This window comes from Aphis gossypii, chromosome 2, assembly GCF_020184175.1.
Source record: "Aphis gossypii isolate Hap1 chromosome 2, ASM2018417v2, whole genome shotgun sequence".
NCBI lineage: Eukaryota > Metazoa > Arthropoda > Insecta > Hemiptera > Aphididae > Aphis > Aphis gossypii.
Window position 1 is genome coordinate 81,891,564 of NC_065531.1, and position 17,821 is coordinate 81,909,384.

At 27.0% G+C, this 17,821-nt stretch overlaps 1 protein-coding gene across 1 annotated transcript; it reads right to left on the reverse strand.

Annotated features, from left to right (window-relative positions):
* Positions 1 to 13,043: 13,043 nt before the first annotated feature.
* On the reverse strand, positions 13,044 to 17,130 carry LOC114128241 (40S ribosomal protein S15Aa). The gene is made up of 4 exons (XM_027992717.2): positions 17,005 to 17,130; positions 16,586 to 16,740; positions 15,825 to 15,990; positions 13,044 to 13,193 (listed from the first exon to the last, which is right to left on the reverse strand). The coding sequence occupies exons 2-4, from the start codon at positions 16,716 to 16,718 to the stop codon at positions 13,100 to 13,102; spliced, it is 393 nt and encodes a 130-aa protein (XP_027848518.1). The 5' UTR covers positions 16,719 to 16,740; positions 17,005 to 17,130; the 3' UTR covers positions 13,044 to 13,099.
* Between the last annotated feature and the right edge of the window lie 691 nt (positions 17,131 to 17,821).

Genomic DNA, 17,821 nt, shown 5'->3' on the forward strand with positions numbered 1-17,821 from the left:
AATTTGGAACAATAAAAATGTTACAGTCTCATCTATTTTGAAGGATCAAATTTTTATAGAACTTACTTTTCAAAATATTAAATAACCGAGAAAAACTAAAAATATTTTTTAATATTTGTGAGCCTAATAAGTTCTAATTTTGGCGAAATTAGATGTTTAAATGAAAAATAACAAGTTTAGGTATTGCGTATTGTAATTAAAAAAATATTCACCGTAAAAACTTTAAACTTTTCACCATTACGTGTATCAGGTGTATTATTATTTTATTTGCACAATTTAACTTTTAAATATTTTAAGCCATTTATACAACGAAATTATTCACACCGTTTTATTTTTCACTGCTATTGTTGATTTATAAGTTAATAATAGTTATATAATATGAATTATTATGTATAATATTAAAGTAATAAATAATAATACATTTTGTTTTTACTAAAAAATAACTCAAAATATAATATTGATAATAGTAAATAAATATATAATAGAGTACCTGTATAGTGTATATACATATATTATAAAGTATAAACTATAAAATACCCTTCAAAATAGAGGCAACACGTCGTCTCCGCTCAGAATCGTTTTTCATATGAAATGATTTATCTTTTAAATCCAAATGTAACACACATCCATTATTGTAATAACCTAAAATATAATAATTGTTTTATTAATAACAATATCCCCGATGATGAGATAGACTCAACACTTAATATTATACATCAGAGCAACCTCCTAGCTTTGATATTTATTTTAAATCAATATTATCTAATTAATTATGAATTTTTTTTTAATATTATAAACTTCACATTAGTATATTTTGGTAATTTTAGTAGTAAAGAAGATTTGGCAGCGATAGACCTGCATGGACCGCTAAGCTGTTGAGAAGAAGAAGAAGAAAGAAGATTTTGTATAGTGAATATTCTTTCTTATTAAATTTTTTATTAAAGGATAATTAATATAATCTGTAGAAAGCTTTATATATGTTCACTTGATCTTTTTTACAAATAGTATCTATTAACTTTAATTGGTTATTCAATTTTCTTTATTAATAATTTGATATCGCGCGTTTTTATCATGATCATTAGGAATTATTAAATGCTCAAAATTAACATTTTTTTCTACCTTTTATCTTTGATCTAAAAATACCTAGTAAGTATATTTAGTTTATAATTTAATACTTTAATATATTTCTATAGGTAATTAAAATAATCTTAAAGAACCAAGAAACTAAAAAAAATAAATATTTTATTACTTAATGTAATAGCAGATATAAAAACTAAAATGATATATTTTTAAAAAAAAATTTCCTTATTACATTTTTTGCTACAGGGAAGAAACTTAAACTAAATAAACGCTGTTTTATATAAACACTTATTTAAAAAACAAAATCTTTTACTCCTAAAATTTTGAACGAGATATCAATACGTTTATATTTATATTAATAGCTGTATATAAACTGTCTAAATGTTATCAAGTCACAAATGAATTCAACATCCTGGACAATATATACAAAGCAATTGGTCCATTATAAAACACTAAAAAACATAATTTTCTACCTTATAAAAACCAAAATATATAACTCAATATAATGTAAACACAATGTAAATATTTATGTTAAGCTAATTACTATATTATAGTAATGGTATGTATTATAGACTATAATAGATAGAAAAAAGTGCTATTCACACCGGAAGCATGAATATCTGGAAGTAAAAACATTAAAACATTAAGACAATTTAGTTTTCCTACAGTATACTCAATTTGGATACACGATTTTAAATGTTAGGACTACTTAAAATTATAAGATCACTTTCAGCCTTCAAGACTCTATTCAAATGTGCTGTATAACGATATTATAAGTTTGAATGACTATTTACTAATTTTAGCATTTTCCATTTTATAAATGACTACAACTTAAAAGTATTCAATTTTTTAGTTATGGAATAAAAAAAAAAAAAATAAAAAAAACAAATTACCTATCTATGATAAAGAGTAAAAAAAGTAAAAATTAAATATTTTCAGATTCTGAGCAGAGCGATGAATGTATTGATTTTTATGACGTATGTTTTTTATGTATGTCTATAAAGACACTTTTTCTAGTAAAAAAAATGCTCCGGTCATCAACTTCGATGGAAGTTTCTTATAGTAAATTGGATCTAGTTTGTACTTTGGTGGTCCAAAACTCAAAAGTAAATATTTTTTAGTGGTTACCTACTTTTAAAATAATCGAAGAAAAAAATATCCGAACATATTTTGTTAAAATATTATTATATATATTATTTTGCTAATATTGATATTAAAATTATTGTTTGTTAATCATGGTTATCAAAAAATTAGAGCATCTATGGTCAGGATCTTTTTTTTCTTATTATACATACAATTATTAGCCAATTAAGTCGAATCTAACATTTCCATTCGAGTGACCTACTCAATAACGAAGGTATACTATTGTATAATAGAGCTATTGCCTATACTTGACGAATTCTTTTTGTAATGCCTATATAGGTAAATATGTTTTTTTCAAAAATACAAAAATAACTTTAAAAATTAATAAATCAGTAAACACCATTCAAAATTCAAATGCTTTGCCCCTTAAACATATATACTTTTTTAATGATCTAATATACGACGAAATGATACGGAAATAGAAAAAAATGTACTGACATTATATTATACTCCGGGACGACTGGTTTGTCATATTTTGCATACTAATTTATTTGGTGGCAGAATAGTCGATGAGTCGCGCGAGTTTAGCCAGCACAATGTTTCACATAAATACTCGGCACTGAAACATTTCGGTTCGCGTTCCCGTAGATAATCACCTCGATAATTATGTGTCATTTCACCTTGCACGGCGAAACGTCAATACATCGAATAATGAAATCTTCTACAAACGTATTAATGTATTTTACATTTTGACATATTTTATTATGACGGTGCACCACTTGATTTTTTTTTTTTTTTACTTTTTGAAACCTAACCCACATATCAGTATTACTATTCTCTGACAAGCGATTTACCTAATATATTATTAATCATTGTAAAAATAAAACCAAAATCATCGTTCAGATATGTGCATTGTGCACGTATAGATATATTAATTATAAAAGTATGTATCTACCTACTATAGTTTTATTTTATTTTACCAATTTCCAAATAATTAAGTACATACCGGCTATGTAATATATTATAAATTATACTATCGTCTATCATCATAAAATGCTTTGGTGTCCTGAGTTCCTGACATTCTGTATTTCTTTTACATTCTAACATATAAGTTGTAATATGTCTTATAACGCATAATATTTTATCACCAATTACAATGACAATTAACCGATATGGTCTTTAAACGTGTTTAGACCGTAAACTCTAATCTATATTTATAGTAGGTAGGTATAATATTAGTTAGCACTACAATAGCCAGATCCAATGTTCGATTTTGGAGGGGGCCTGTACAAAACTTTATTAGTTATTACTTATTACAGATGTCGACATGTTCATAATAATAATATGTGATTTATCATCAGAGATGAACCGCTATGAAGTTTGCTCCGTTTATACGACACAATTTTGTTTAAAATCGACGTTTATGGTAGATATTGGTATTCTGGTTAAAATATTTATAATTTTTTGTTTAACTAATAATCAATCTAATTTTTATAGTAAATTTCTTTGGTAAATGACTCATTAAAAGTACTTACTAATAATAACCTAACAATAAATTATTATTACACAATGTAAAAAATTATAAACGAATGCTTAAAATACAAATTAGGCAGGTATAATATATTATACCTATATTTTGTTGTCTCTATTAATTATAATCTAAGTTATAATTTAATAGGTATCGTCAAATAGTATCGTTAAACTTCTTAAACTAATACAACTGATGATTTATATTACCTATAACAAATGTTGTTTTAACAAAATTCTATACAGCTATTTATTCAGAGTAATTCGAGCTTAAACATATTTGCTATGTTTTTCAATTTATTTATAAGTCAATAGTAATTTAAATTTAATTATTTAACTCAAATGATAATATTTTATTTGTTTTTAATAAATTTAAAAATAAATGAAAGGCCCGACGATTTATTTAATGTTATATATACATATAATTCTGCGTTTTGTTTTAACAACACTAATTAATGCAGAGGAATGATTTTGTATGTATTTATGAGTAGGTATACTGACAATGTGTTGTATGTAAAAGACAAGAATGGTCTGACCGCCTACGATAGGCCATTATATTACAAAAAAAAAATATGTAAAAGAAGAACATTTTTTAATAAACATTTTAAACGGTTTTTACGTTACGGAGAAATTTTAATTTTTCCCCCTTCGTATATGTGTAGTTACGTGTTGCATGATGCAATGCTGCCCACAACGCACGTGATACCGTGATAGTAAAATTATACGACCACCTACGACGTATATTATATTATATTATGATAAAATATCATTTGTTCGTGTAATTACTTAAAAAGCTTATAAAAAATATAAATTTTCAATAAAAACAAAAGGAACTGTTATATTATAATAACTGTTAGAATTCAACTAGAAAATTGATATTAGAATATTATTCAGAATAAGATAAAATATATGTTCCGTTTATTTACGTCGGTATTTTTGTAATTTACGAATAAGATAAACAACGGCGTATGACAACACGGTGATTGGTATAGCCGACTTGTAAATAATGTACACAAAAACAATTTCAAAGGATGTTTAGCATGCATTTTACCAACAAAGAAACTATGTAGCTGTAATTTCGTACCTCGTAAACTTAGAACCACGTCGTTTGTTTTTGTGATATGTATGGTAGATGGTATATTGTATACCTATTACCTACATATCAACAACAACAATGCCGACCAAACGCGATTTTCACTCTAACCAAGAAACACCGATATATCTCCATAACTCTAGAGCATGAATCATTTGGGGTAAGCACCGCAACCCACAGGTTGGCATATTATTGACTGTGCAATACTTGTATTGTTGGAGTGTTGGACGTACTATTTTTTTAAGTATTATTAATACTTATGTCGATACAACCAAATCTGCTAATAACAGTTCTTATATTAATTATTGTGAACATTGGTGATATATATATTATAATTAATAGTTAATAATTAAATCATTGATAGCAGACAACATACAGGTAGATAAATTATTATGAACTGTACGGAAACGGTTGATTTTCAATTCGCAGCGCAGTCGTGTTAATAGTTAACGTCGAGTGCCACAATCCGCAAATCAAAAATTCAAAACTGTTGTATATTAATATTGTAATTTCATTGAGTAATTTATGAATGTGTTAAATTTTAATTCAAGTTAAACCGTTGCATGCGAAAATGCCTGTATGTTTCCTAGTAATTTTATTATACATTCATGTAAGCATATTGCTATCAATTAATTTCTTAATAGGTCTATGCGTTAAATGCATATAGATAAGTAATGTAAAACTAAAATACAGAGTGTTTGTACAGGTTCAAATTCCCCTGTTTTTGTAACAAACAATAAAATTAAAATACAGTCAAATTTTAACACATTTTTATATGCATAAATTATGCATTGATTTTTGAAAACTATTGACATGGAACTTTCTTCAGGTCTGGAGAATATTTTAGGAAAAAATCATCCAACCCTGTTATCATCGACGTTTTACTTAGATTTAATAAATTCATATACTTAATACACATTAATAAATACATTTTATAATATTATGCAAATGCGAAAAATTTGCGGTCATAAAGGCGTCCGATAATAGTACGAGTAATACGATTATATTATTACAATAAACTTAGCTATAAATATCATACATTTATCTATAGAAATGGAAGTACCTACATTGATTATGACTTCAGATATGTGAATACATATTAATTATATATAATTATATTATAGACTGTATAAAGTAGTATAATCCTTGCCTCGTGGTTAATACTTTTAAAATGTATTAAATGTAAAATATTTTAATTTTTAAATTAAAAGTTTATGTACTAGATATCACACTTTATTACTCTTAAGTCATAACGATCTTTATGGTAATAAAATGGATGTACTAAAGTATTGTATGATATCTGAACAAATTCAGACAAATGCATGTACCCCTAATCACCTACATTCGTCTTGTTAGAGAAATGACGGGAATTCTCCCCTATCTCTGTGTGAAAAATAGCTCTTTCTCCTGATATGAAGATAAAACAGTAATTTTAGTTTATTTTTGATGTAATATCTTGATAACATTTTTCTCTTCCTTGATCAGAAAATTTGAATATTCATTACAAGGTTCCTCGAAGATTTTCATATACCTGTTATAGACAAACCAAAAGTATAGGTATATTACTTTACTCATCATATGATTCACCAATATTTACGACCACATGTGTATGTAGGACATCAACTAACATTACTAGAAGAAGAACTAAAAATGTGTTTTTCAATTATTGAAGTATAATAACCCTGGTGTATTAAAAGGACTCAAATAACCACGTGCTTTTGGGCCACAGCGCCGACGCAGTAGGGAAAATTTTAAATTTCCAAGAACTAATTTGCAATTCGCTTCAAAACTTCTTTTATTGAGAACTTTTGATATATTCTTATTTTAGTTTTAAAATAATTGAATTGATACTTCGATAACAATTCCTTGAACAGCAGAATGACCTTAACAAAAACTTGTGGTACGAATCTCCAATTTCCAAGAATCTAAAAGAGTGAAATATATACAATGAAAATATTATAAATTTTTTTTATACATGCCAATTTTAAAATATTGAACATTGTTTGAAAAATTTCATATTTTAAATAAATAAAATAAAACCTTAACTCAACTCAATTATTTTCAAATTTCAATAAAATAAGATGAAATCATACTTTTATAATAACTCCTTGTAAAGTCTTTTAATTCAAAACCTACACGAACTTGGCAATACAATTATTAATATTAGTAATATTGTAATTACTAGGATTATGTTTTTAACTCTTTAAAAACTTTTAGAAATCCCGTTTCAATTTCAAAATTCATCAAAAATAAATAAATAATTATAATATTAAAGTCTTATTTATAAACAATGAACAAATTTTAAATTTTTAACGAATAGCTTAATCAAAGTTAATAAAAATTAACTTTGTCTTAATATTAATTTGTTTAGCTCGGAGAAAATAATATAGGTAGGTACCCATTGTGAATACATTTTTTTTTTAAATATCAAAATTATTAAAAAATAAAACAATATTTTGATAATAATATGTATAATAACAATGCGAATCTTAAACTAAAAAAATATTTAAAATACACTAAAATTTCAGCACGATTTCAAACGTTACCAGTATAAACTCAGCCGAAAAAATGTGAAAACAATTAATTATGATTTAAAATTATGATAATATATAATCACTTGCCTCAAGCAAGCGGTCAGTTTTACTCTTAGGCCTATGTATTGATTCTTTAAATAGTTTTATTTTATTTTTTATCTTTTTGGTAATGAGCGTATTTAACTGTTCAGCGCTGAAGGTTGAGGCGAGAAACGAATGCCTTTGCTGTAGACCTGCAGATCACGGTTACAAGCGCGTCTCTTGTGTAAGCGGCCGGTGCGTTTTCGGGCGCAATGACACGTGCGACGTCGGTAACCGGTGAATCGCAGTGACGAAATAAGCGACGTAAGTATCGGACAGCAGCCCGCAAGGTGGATTACTCTGGTACCCCAATATTCGTAAATTTTTTTTATCCTTTTAAACCATTAATCGTACACTATAATTTGTACTGATTTGAACCAACAATTTCAGAATTTATACCTAAATATTTACACCGGGGGAAAAAAAAAAACAAATTTTCCGTTGGAATGCCAGGGAAACCGCAGGCCGGCTGCAGCTGCATAAGCCGAACTTTCGCCTCGAACACGATCGGTCTGATGCACCGCTGCACTTGCACTCGTCGGAGGTTCCGCCGTCCATCGCAGTCGCACTCGCAACAATAAGCCGTACAGTCCGATACTCATCCTGTCGAGAGATGGAAATAGATAGCGATCTGCAACGACCGACGTTGTCCGGTCCACAAAAAAAGTCATCTGATCTTCCCCTTCCCCTACCCAATATTTGTCTATCTGTCCTGTCACAGTGAAGTGTTATGTGTTTTTTTGGCCGTCTAAATTTATTGTGATGTGTAAATCCGCATGGTTTGTGTACACAAAAAAAAACATACATCGTTTTTCGTTCAATCATTATTTATTTCGTATTAACTTGCAGATATCATCTACATTTGAGTGAGGTTCACGATATCTGAAATCGTTAAAACGCAACGACTAAACCCGGGAAACTTTATTCATCCTGCGGTCTTGCTGCTTCTTACTGCGAAGTACATGCGGATAGACGCGTGAAACTGATTTCGATCGGTTTCTTTTTATTAGCATTATTCCTCGTAAATACGTAATGATTTTTACAGCGATTTTTCAGTAGATTTGCTCGATGTTTATGTATTTGCGGAAACCGCTATGAAAATTAAAAAGTGATAATTAATAAACTTCTTAACTATATACAATACCTATGTATTATTATGAATTTAATAATACTGTTGGTGGTTAAAATAATAACAATTTGTAATATAGTACGCTGCATAATTAAGAGGATTAAGACACTCGTATCGCTTCGAACCAGTGTGGCGGTAGTATGATTATTCAGATTATTATTGTTTTGAATTTGACAAGCACATATCTTAAACCATAGAATTTGAAATCTATACTAATTCTACAGTTTCGTGGCATGCAACTATTGGGGCGTGTGTAATTCAGTGTTTTCGTAAATTATATTAACCGCTGAACTGTATTAACATTCAATATTATAATATAAATTTAAAAAACTGTTAAAGTATATAATTATATATATGTAGGTATATGTAAGCTACAAGTGAATCGGGAATTTCGAAAAGGGCTCATATCTGGAAATTTAAATTTAAATTAAAAACCGAGATGAGCCTCTTTCGAAATTTGTCTAAAAATAGGATGTTTATTTCATCACAATAGAAAACGGATATGGTCCCTTTTCGATCATAAAATATCGGTCTATATGTGTAAATAAAAAAAATGCGGAAAGATTTATTTTGGTAAAAATTCGAGATGGGCCCTTTTCGAAATTCACCGATTCAAGTATATACTAAATGTTACAAACATATTTTGATATTTGCCATAATCCCGGGTTTATGACGGCCGTCGTTAGAACAATATTTTTTATAATATAAGCACTTATATAAACAATGTTTAATAATTCAGAAACAACTCGCAAATAAATTATGTCGATTTCGATCTCGCGTACTATGCTTATACGTGTTAAAAATATTAGCCCGTAAGACTATTACATTATCCACGGATTATCATTATATATTCGAATCTGACACGTGGTTATTGCGAGACTTTCTTGTTCTTTTTGAGCCTTGGATTTTCTTTATTGGTCAATCCTCATTAGTCGGGTTGACCGACGGAATAAATATCGCGTTTTCCCGCAGTCTCTCGAGTACCCATACAGTGTACCTTTTACATTACATGGACCACGGTACCGAATTTATACTGCGACCGAGGAGGCCTACTTACTATTTATACGTTATATAGCATTATACCATAATATCGTCTTCCGTATTATTTTATTTGAGAAGTTATTCGCGATGTTAACGCCTTCCCTTCACCCTGCCGCAAAAAAAGCCACTCAACTTCATGAATCTGTCTGTCTGAAACATCGCCTGTTTCCCGATAATAACGCGTTCAGGTAGAACCCACGACAATCGCCTAATACATAGGTATAGTGTATGCATATTAATATATTATTTATGGATTACTTTGGGTCGCAGTGAGTTGATTTTGATGTATTAGTTGATTACCGGGTCATTACTCATTATTAGCCATTAGGTATGTACGAGTTAATTCCCTATTGCTGTAAGTGCAGTCGGAAACATACATAAAATGCAGGAGCAATATATGGGACTAGAAAATCTAAGAAAAACAAATGTTTTTGAGAGAAGTGATGTCACGGTAATCGCATTACCAGATACCAATTTTTCAAAAAAAAAAACAATGTATTATAAATTGTTATCAAATTACTAAAATGTTTTAACAGTGATTTTTTTTAATAAATAAAAATATGTATGCCGTATGGGTAAATAGGCGTATTTATAAGATCAAATTAAAATCTTGATAATGATATTCGTATAATCATAATTCACTATTAATATAGGTAGGTATACGAGTACATAAAGTAATACCTATTAAAAAAAGAATAACTGAAGTCTATACTTCAAGACTTCAGAAATAATGTCATTATAACAGTTAACGTTCGTATACTTTTAAGTTTGATAATAATGATTAAATTCAATTAATATTAAAAAATTAGAACTATAATTTGAGCACACAATAGGAACTGCAATATTCTACGCATTGGTCATAATATTATGCAGGGTAAAAAGGAGACAATGCGTGAGGGTATAATATGTATTCCTACTTTTAAGGTCCTTATTTTTGGTATACTAAAGAATTCTGATTATATAATTTGAATGAATGCATAATTATCCCATGAGTTAACACAGAGATTCCCGACCGGGGTGCCGTGAACTTTATTTAGGGTTCCGCAAAATTATTTGAAATATATTTTTTATTGCATTATTTATGCAATAATAATAAAAAATAAAAATATATATTTAATTTATGTAAAAATTTGTTTTATAAAATATAATATGTGTATATACAGATATACTATATACCTACATCTTACAACTTTTATTATACATAAGCACTGCTAAATAAAACCGAAATAGTCGATAGGGTGCCTTCGGATTTTTAGAAAAAGACTAAGGGTGCCGTTAGTCAAAAAAGGTCGGGAACCTCTGAGTTAACACTTTAGCGTCCTTATTCAGGTACGTGTTGTGGTCCAGTGACGTATTTATGAGTGGAAGGGAGTGATATTACTATTATTACTGATATTTGCGCATTATTTACGTTTATATTTTTTTGTAACAGACATTGTAATCTCGTGAGAAAACTTTTTTTTTGATCTCGTTATCACGGACCAATCATGTAATGATAAACTAAAAGCATGGTATCCTAGTGTCCTACGTCCCTACAAAAGCTGTGATCATAAAACTAATTTTTTTTAGTTATATTACATTATAGTTATGTTCCAATAATATTCTTTGTACATTATTAAAAATTGATATTTATGAATATACTTATAATATCACCCCACAGCCATAAAAATTCTGCAAAAATATACGTCTAAATAAAATCTTGAGAAAAAAGTTTCTATTTTCTTAAAATAAATATGAGGTGATGTGGCTTTATAAATGAAGTCAAAGGAGTTTAAAAAGCTTAACAAATCATGAAGAAAAAGAAACCGTGTGCTGACTAATGGATTCTGTTTGATAAATTGGCGATGAAGTAGGTAGGTATTGTAGGTACAATATTTTTCAAGGCAGATAGCATTTTATTGTCCGGCGAGTTTGAATCACAGACTGCCAAAAAGTATTTTCTATTGAAAGAGAGTATTATTATATGTATTTTTTTCCTAAACGAATTTCAAAATAAAGGAATAGAAAATAATATTTTCGATTTACTTTTATCATTCTGACTAAACATTTTGTCATCGTTGGTGATTTCTCACGATGTCACGATGGTGAGGAGTACCTACGTATTTGATAAGCTATATTTTATTCAAGTGTATACACCTTGATTTTATTACAGTTGAAAACTGTGTATATCTATACCGTAAAACTGGTTTTATGATCATCACCAAAATGAAATTCAAAAACAAGTCATAAGACACAAAATAAATAAAATGTTATATATTATGTTAAAATATTAAACCTGCACAGATTAATTCTTTATGTACCTATTAAATATATAATAATTTATACTTTTTATGAATTCTAATTATTAAAATTAACATCAAAAAAATTATTTATCACTTTTGTGTGATTATTCATACTTCATAATATAATATTATAATCATACTCAATTGTTAATTCCTGTTCGACGTCCAATTATTGCATTTACCTGTTTGGATCAATTATTTTACACATAATACATTATCTCCATTCCAGAAATAAGGTGAAAATAAGTTCATCATGATGAATGATGATGACAAACTTCCATGCATATTTAATTTATGCTAACATGTGAAAATTTGAAGTTTAGACATAATTGCTCAGTCACTGCAGTATGTTCAGTGTGTTATATTCATAGCGGTATAAATGATAAATTACTATTAAAAAAACTAGAATGAAAATATTTGAAATACTTACAAAGTTACAACTAACAAGTTACTAAACCTTTCATACTTTTATGATTAGTGGTTACAAATTATATGTAACGTGGTAAAATAATTACCATTTACAAACTGATACTTAGTACATAAAATGTATTGTAATAAACTATCAATCAGGATTTTAAACATATAATATTAAATTAATGTTTTGAGTATTTCTTTAAGTACTGCTAAATAACATTAATAAGTTAATTACTAGTTACTACACAAAAAAGAATCTATTTTGTAGTATTTCATTTATGGGGTTGATGCACGCATAGTAAAATCTAATATAAAACAAGAATATGTAATTTAACTACTTATATTGTTTTAACTAGTTTGGAGCTCAATTTTTATATAATACAAAACAAAGATATTCAAGTATAATAAAAAAACTTTTTTTGGAACACAAAATGTTACATATATTTTTCTTAAGATTTAAACTTAGTTCAATCAATAGCAACTTTATATCTGACTGAGTCATAATAAAATATACTTAATAATGCAAAAATAAAATGTATTTTATATTTCTGTGGATAAGAAATATTAGTGAAGAAGATACTTTTTTATTTTTGTTTTCTCAAAACCAGATGTTGTTGGACATATAATTTTAATATAAAAATATTTAAAATACATAAATTCTTAATTACACTTTTCATTTAAACAATGTGTGCAAATCAAATAATTTCCTGTGATATACTACCAAATTAATTAGAAGTAAGTCTACATAACATTGTTTATCAACAATAAAAAAATAAGTCTTTTAATGGTACATTTTCTTTATTAGTCAAAAAAATTAAAGTTAAAAACGTACAATTTAAAAGAAAAATCCTAAGATTTTGCCTCCTAAATGTTTCCGTCTGGCTTCTTCATGATCCATAATACCACCACTTGTGGTCAGCACTACAAATCTGTAACAAAAAAAATCACTAGTTAAAGTAATTCAATTTTCATATTATAAAAATAATTTCCAAAGCTTAACATATTATACTTAAAATATGACTAAAAAATAATTGAACATAATACAAAAAAAAACTTAAGTACAAAACATAGTAATGTTAAATAATATATTACCTATACTAATAAATTAATATTAACGTTAAAATGTTTAATATGTTTAAAAGTTGTGTGTACAAGTTAGCAATGTAATGTCATCAGACACAATACATTTGAAAATAATGTAAATTTTTTATTTAGCAAGATCATGAGAAGTTATTTAATAAAAAATATCTTGCTCATAAAAAGTTATTTAACAATAAATATCTTCAGTGGAACTTGCATAATTTTTAACATTAACAATCACTTATTCATACTAGCCATCATTACCATGTCCTACAGAAAAATTTAGATAATTTTTTTTTAAAATTGTGCGTACAAGTTAGCAATGTAATGTCATCAGACACAATACATTTGAAAATAATGTAAATTTTTTATTTAGCAAGATCATGAGAAGTTATTTAATAAAAAATATCTTGCTCATGAGAAGTTATTTAACAATAAATATCTTCAGTGAAACTTGCATAATTTTTAACATTAATAATCATCTATTTATGTCATCCATAATTACCATGTTCTATATTAATGAATTAATATTAATATTAAAAAGTTTAATATATTTTAAAATTGTGTGTACAAGTTAGCAATGTAATGTCATCAGACACAATACATTTGAAAATAATATAAATTTTTTATTTAGCAAGCTCATGAGAAAAGTTATTTAATAAAAAATATCTTGCTCATGAGAAGTTATTTAACAATAAATATCTTCAGTGAAACTTGCATAATTTTTAACATTAATAATCATTTATTCATACCATTATTATTACCTAAACTAATACCTTAAAAATTAATATTAAAAAAATTGTGCGTACAAGTTAGCAATGTAATGTCATAAGGCACAATACATTTGAAAATAATGTAAATATTTTATTTAGCAAGCTCATGAGAAGTTATTTAATAATAAATATCTTCTGTCGGAACTTGCATAAATTAGATCATTAACAGTTATCCAACCATTAATATAAAACACCAGTAATGAATGAATAAATAAATAATATTTAACAGCACAAAAATATCATTAATACTTAGTACCAATAAAAATAGTAGTCACCCAATATATCTTATTATATGGTTAAAATTTTATTTTCTACAACAAACTTAAGAAGAAAGTTAAACAAAAACAATAAGAATATATCTAAAGATCATTTTATAATGTTTCTGTTATAGGAATAAGAATAGATAATCACAAGTCTGAATAACATAAATCAAAAAAATATTAACATTAAAACACAAACCTAATATCGAATTCTAAACCCTATATAATATATGTCAGATTATGTATTTTAGAATAACTTAACATCCAGTTAATAAAACCAGGTCCAGCAATTTTTTTTTTAATAAATAAAATCAAAACATAACTGAGTTATTAAAGCAATTTATCAATTTTTTTTAAAAAAATATACTTAAATGATATTAAAAATGTGTAAAAATAAAATATTAACATTATACATTGAACTTCTGATGGCATGATTTGTATAATAAATAATAATTATTAAAACAATCAATAAAATTCTTCATTTTGAAGATTTTAAATTCTTATTTCATTCAGAATGTATAACCTTCTAGACCAAATATTATGGAATTATATAACTTATAAAGCAAATTTACACTAAAATAAAAAAAAAAATGGACTAACATTTCTTAAAACAAATACTATATTGTTTACAATTGTTTATAACCATTAATCACTCATCAGTATAGAAATTAAATTAAATAGTTTCAAGGAAAATAATTGCTAGTTAAAAACAACTGGAAAATAAAAATGAAATTATAATGTACTTAACAGAAATTCAAAACGGTCAAACTTGAATAACTAAACAAATAAAATTAAATGCAAGCTTTATCATTAAAATTGTAAAAAAGTTGAAAGATAATATTATTTTATTACTTTAAATATTTTTTTAATTGATTAAGCAAATCACTAGACATAACCTATAGAAAATGTATTAATGTTCATTTGTTTGTTATATTATAAATTTTAAATCTTTGTTTTTACTTGATTATTTATCTAATATTACTTAAAAATAAATTGAATAAATTTGAATCTTAAAAAATGTTACTAAAATAATAACATGGATTTTAAATTAATATTGTAAGTAGATAATACCCAAAAATGAGTAATCCAGATTCTTCTTTATAAACCATGTATATAGCAGCTGGAAACACATTTTTCTGTAGTCAAAGTGGAATAAATGCAAGACTGGCTGTATTACGAATGCACAGTAAGCCCTACAATTATCCCCCCATGACAACAGTAATTTTGAACCTAAATATAGATCTTATTTGAAATTTATATAATATAATCTTATTAGATTAAGTTAAAATAATAATAATTTTTTTTGATAATTTAACCAATAATATTATAACACAATTAATACTATGTACTAGTAAATATTAAATATGGAAAAATAAAACTAGGTATCTATAAATAAATTAAAACTTAAGTAAATCAACTAGTAAAATAAATTTTATCTTAAAATTACCCGAATTGTCTGGATGGCAATAGTTGATTAGTCCATTTTTCAATATTTCTAATAGGTACATCAAATCTTGGAGAAATGACACCACACTTGTTTAGACGACCGGTTAAGTTAACCACAACTTTGCCAGCCCTATGATCATCAACGATTTCAAATTCGCCAATGTATCCTAAAAATAAAATATATATTACCTAATTAATATTGTCAAAGAATGAAACTGTATTATTTTGAACTGGTAAAAATAATAGGTAATTTTTATTTTCATATACTTAATAGTAAATATTTACAATCTACAGTCAAACCAGTACATATTTGAACAATATAAAGTATATATATATATATATATATATATATGAATATGAATATGTTTAATAATTGAATAAATAATTGATTTATTACAGGTAACTCAAATTATACATCATTACATAGCTTGAACAATCTTTCTATAACTATATAAAACCTAATAATCAAAATAAACAGGGATTAAATGTATTATAAACAAAATGATAAATATCATAATTTAAAATACATACAGAAAAACTATACACATAGGTAACTAACAAAATTAAGTGCCTACACGTTAAAATTTTTTCGGTAAATTTGATGAAATGAGTGTGATGAATTATACAATTAGAAGAAATTGAATTCAACACTAAGACTGATGGTAGAAAAGCTATTAAAATGTATTAGTTGGACAAAAAGCACCAAATATCAGTGACAATATACCTATCAGCAATACTACAGTTTACTGATATCACACTTACCGTGACTCATCATGACTTTCAAGAACTTGATGATGACTTTGGAACACGGCCTAATGAGGACTTGGCGTTTACCTCGCTTTTCGGCATTGTTAATTGATTTAAGAGCATCGCTCAATACGTTCATGCGCACCATCTTGACACTTTATTCGAGACACCTGAAAAATGGAAATATAATTTTAAATTCCACACAAGATACTAGGTAACGACGATTCAGAACCAATTCGACGGTGGTATAGTCGTCGTCGTAGTCATTATCGAAGACCCAAACAAGGATAACTTCGACCATTAATGACCGGAAACGAGAGTCTCGAAATCCGGCCAAGTCCGGCGACGGATCGTCCGGCTACCATCAGAATGTCAAAGTATATCAATTGATGGCCGAAAGTGATCAGTTTGCAATTACGGAAACTCATAATTACCTGGGATTACGATGGATGAATAATGCGATCAGAGACCTCAAAACATTACACCGACTACGGGCCCGAAGCAAAAAGACTGAGATCGCGAGCGGTTGTCAGCAGGGCGAACTGGGAGAGAGCGAAATTATTTGAGGTTATGTTTACGTTGGTGATAAAATTTCGTCGCGCGAGTGCGCTACCTACAGAAATGTTTATACTGTCTGGCTTTGTAAATTTCCATCAACAGCATTAAATATTCATCTCAAATATCGCTAAGATTTCCAATTTATGAAATTTCGTCATATTCATAGGAAAAACTTTGAATTTTAAATTGTTGTTCGACAAAAATTATCATGTCGTGCAGTTGGCAACACAGCTATTCGCGCGAAATTTTAAATTCTCGAAGGAGCAATCGTACTTCATAATAACAATAAATTAACAAATAGTATTTTTGCATCATAGTGGTTATAGTTAGTACTGTTTAACTGTTAGATGTTAAATGTTAGATATAAATAGTAGGTTGTGGAACGCTTTGTGCACAATACATTTATTATAAAATAATCTTTTCCGATTATACGTTGTATACTTGTATACATATAGAACCTATATAAATTTAACATACCTATAATAATATGTAATATCAAAATTGGTCTAATTTCTATTCGCTATGAGTCGAAATTAAATTTTTTTAACTTTTTGACTTTTTGAATAATGAAAAAAAAACAAATTAAGGAAAAAAAGGAATTTTCACGCAAAACCAGTTTTTGACAAAATCTATATTTTGTTATTTAGTATTATAGCAGCTTACAGTTGTGTTATCTTAAAAAACTAATAACCG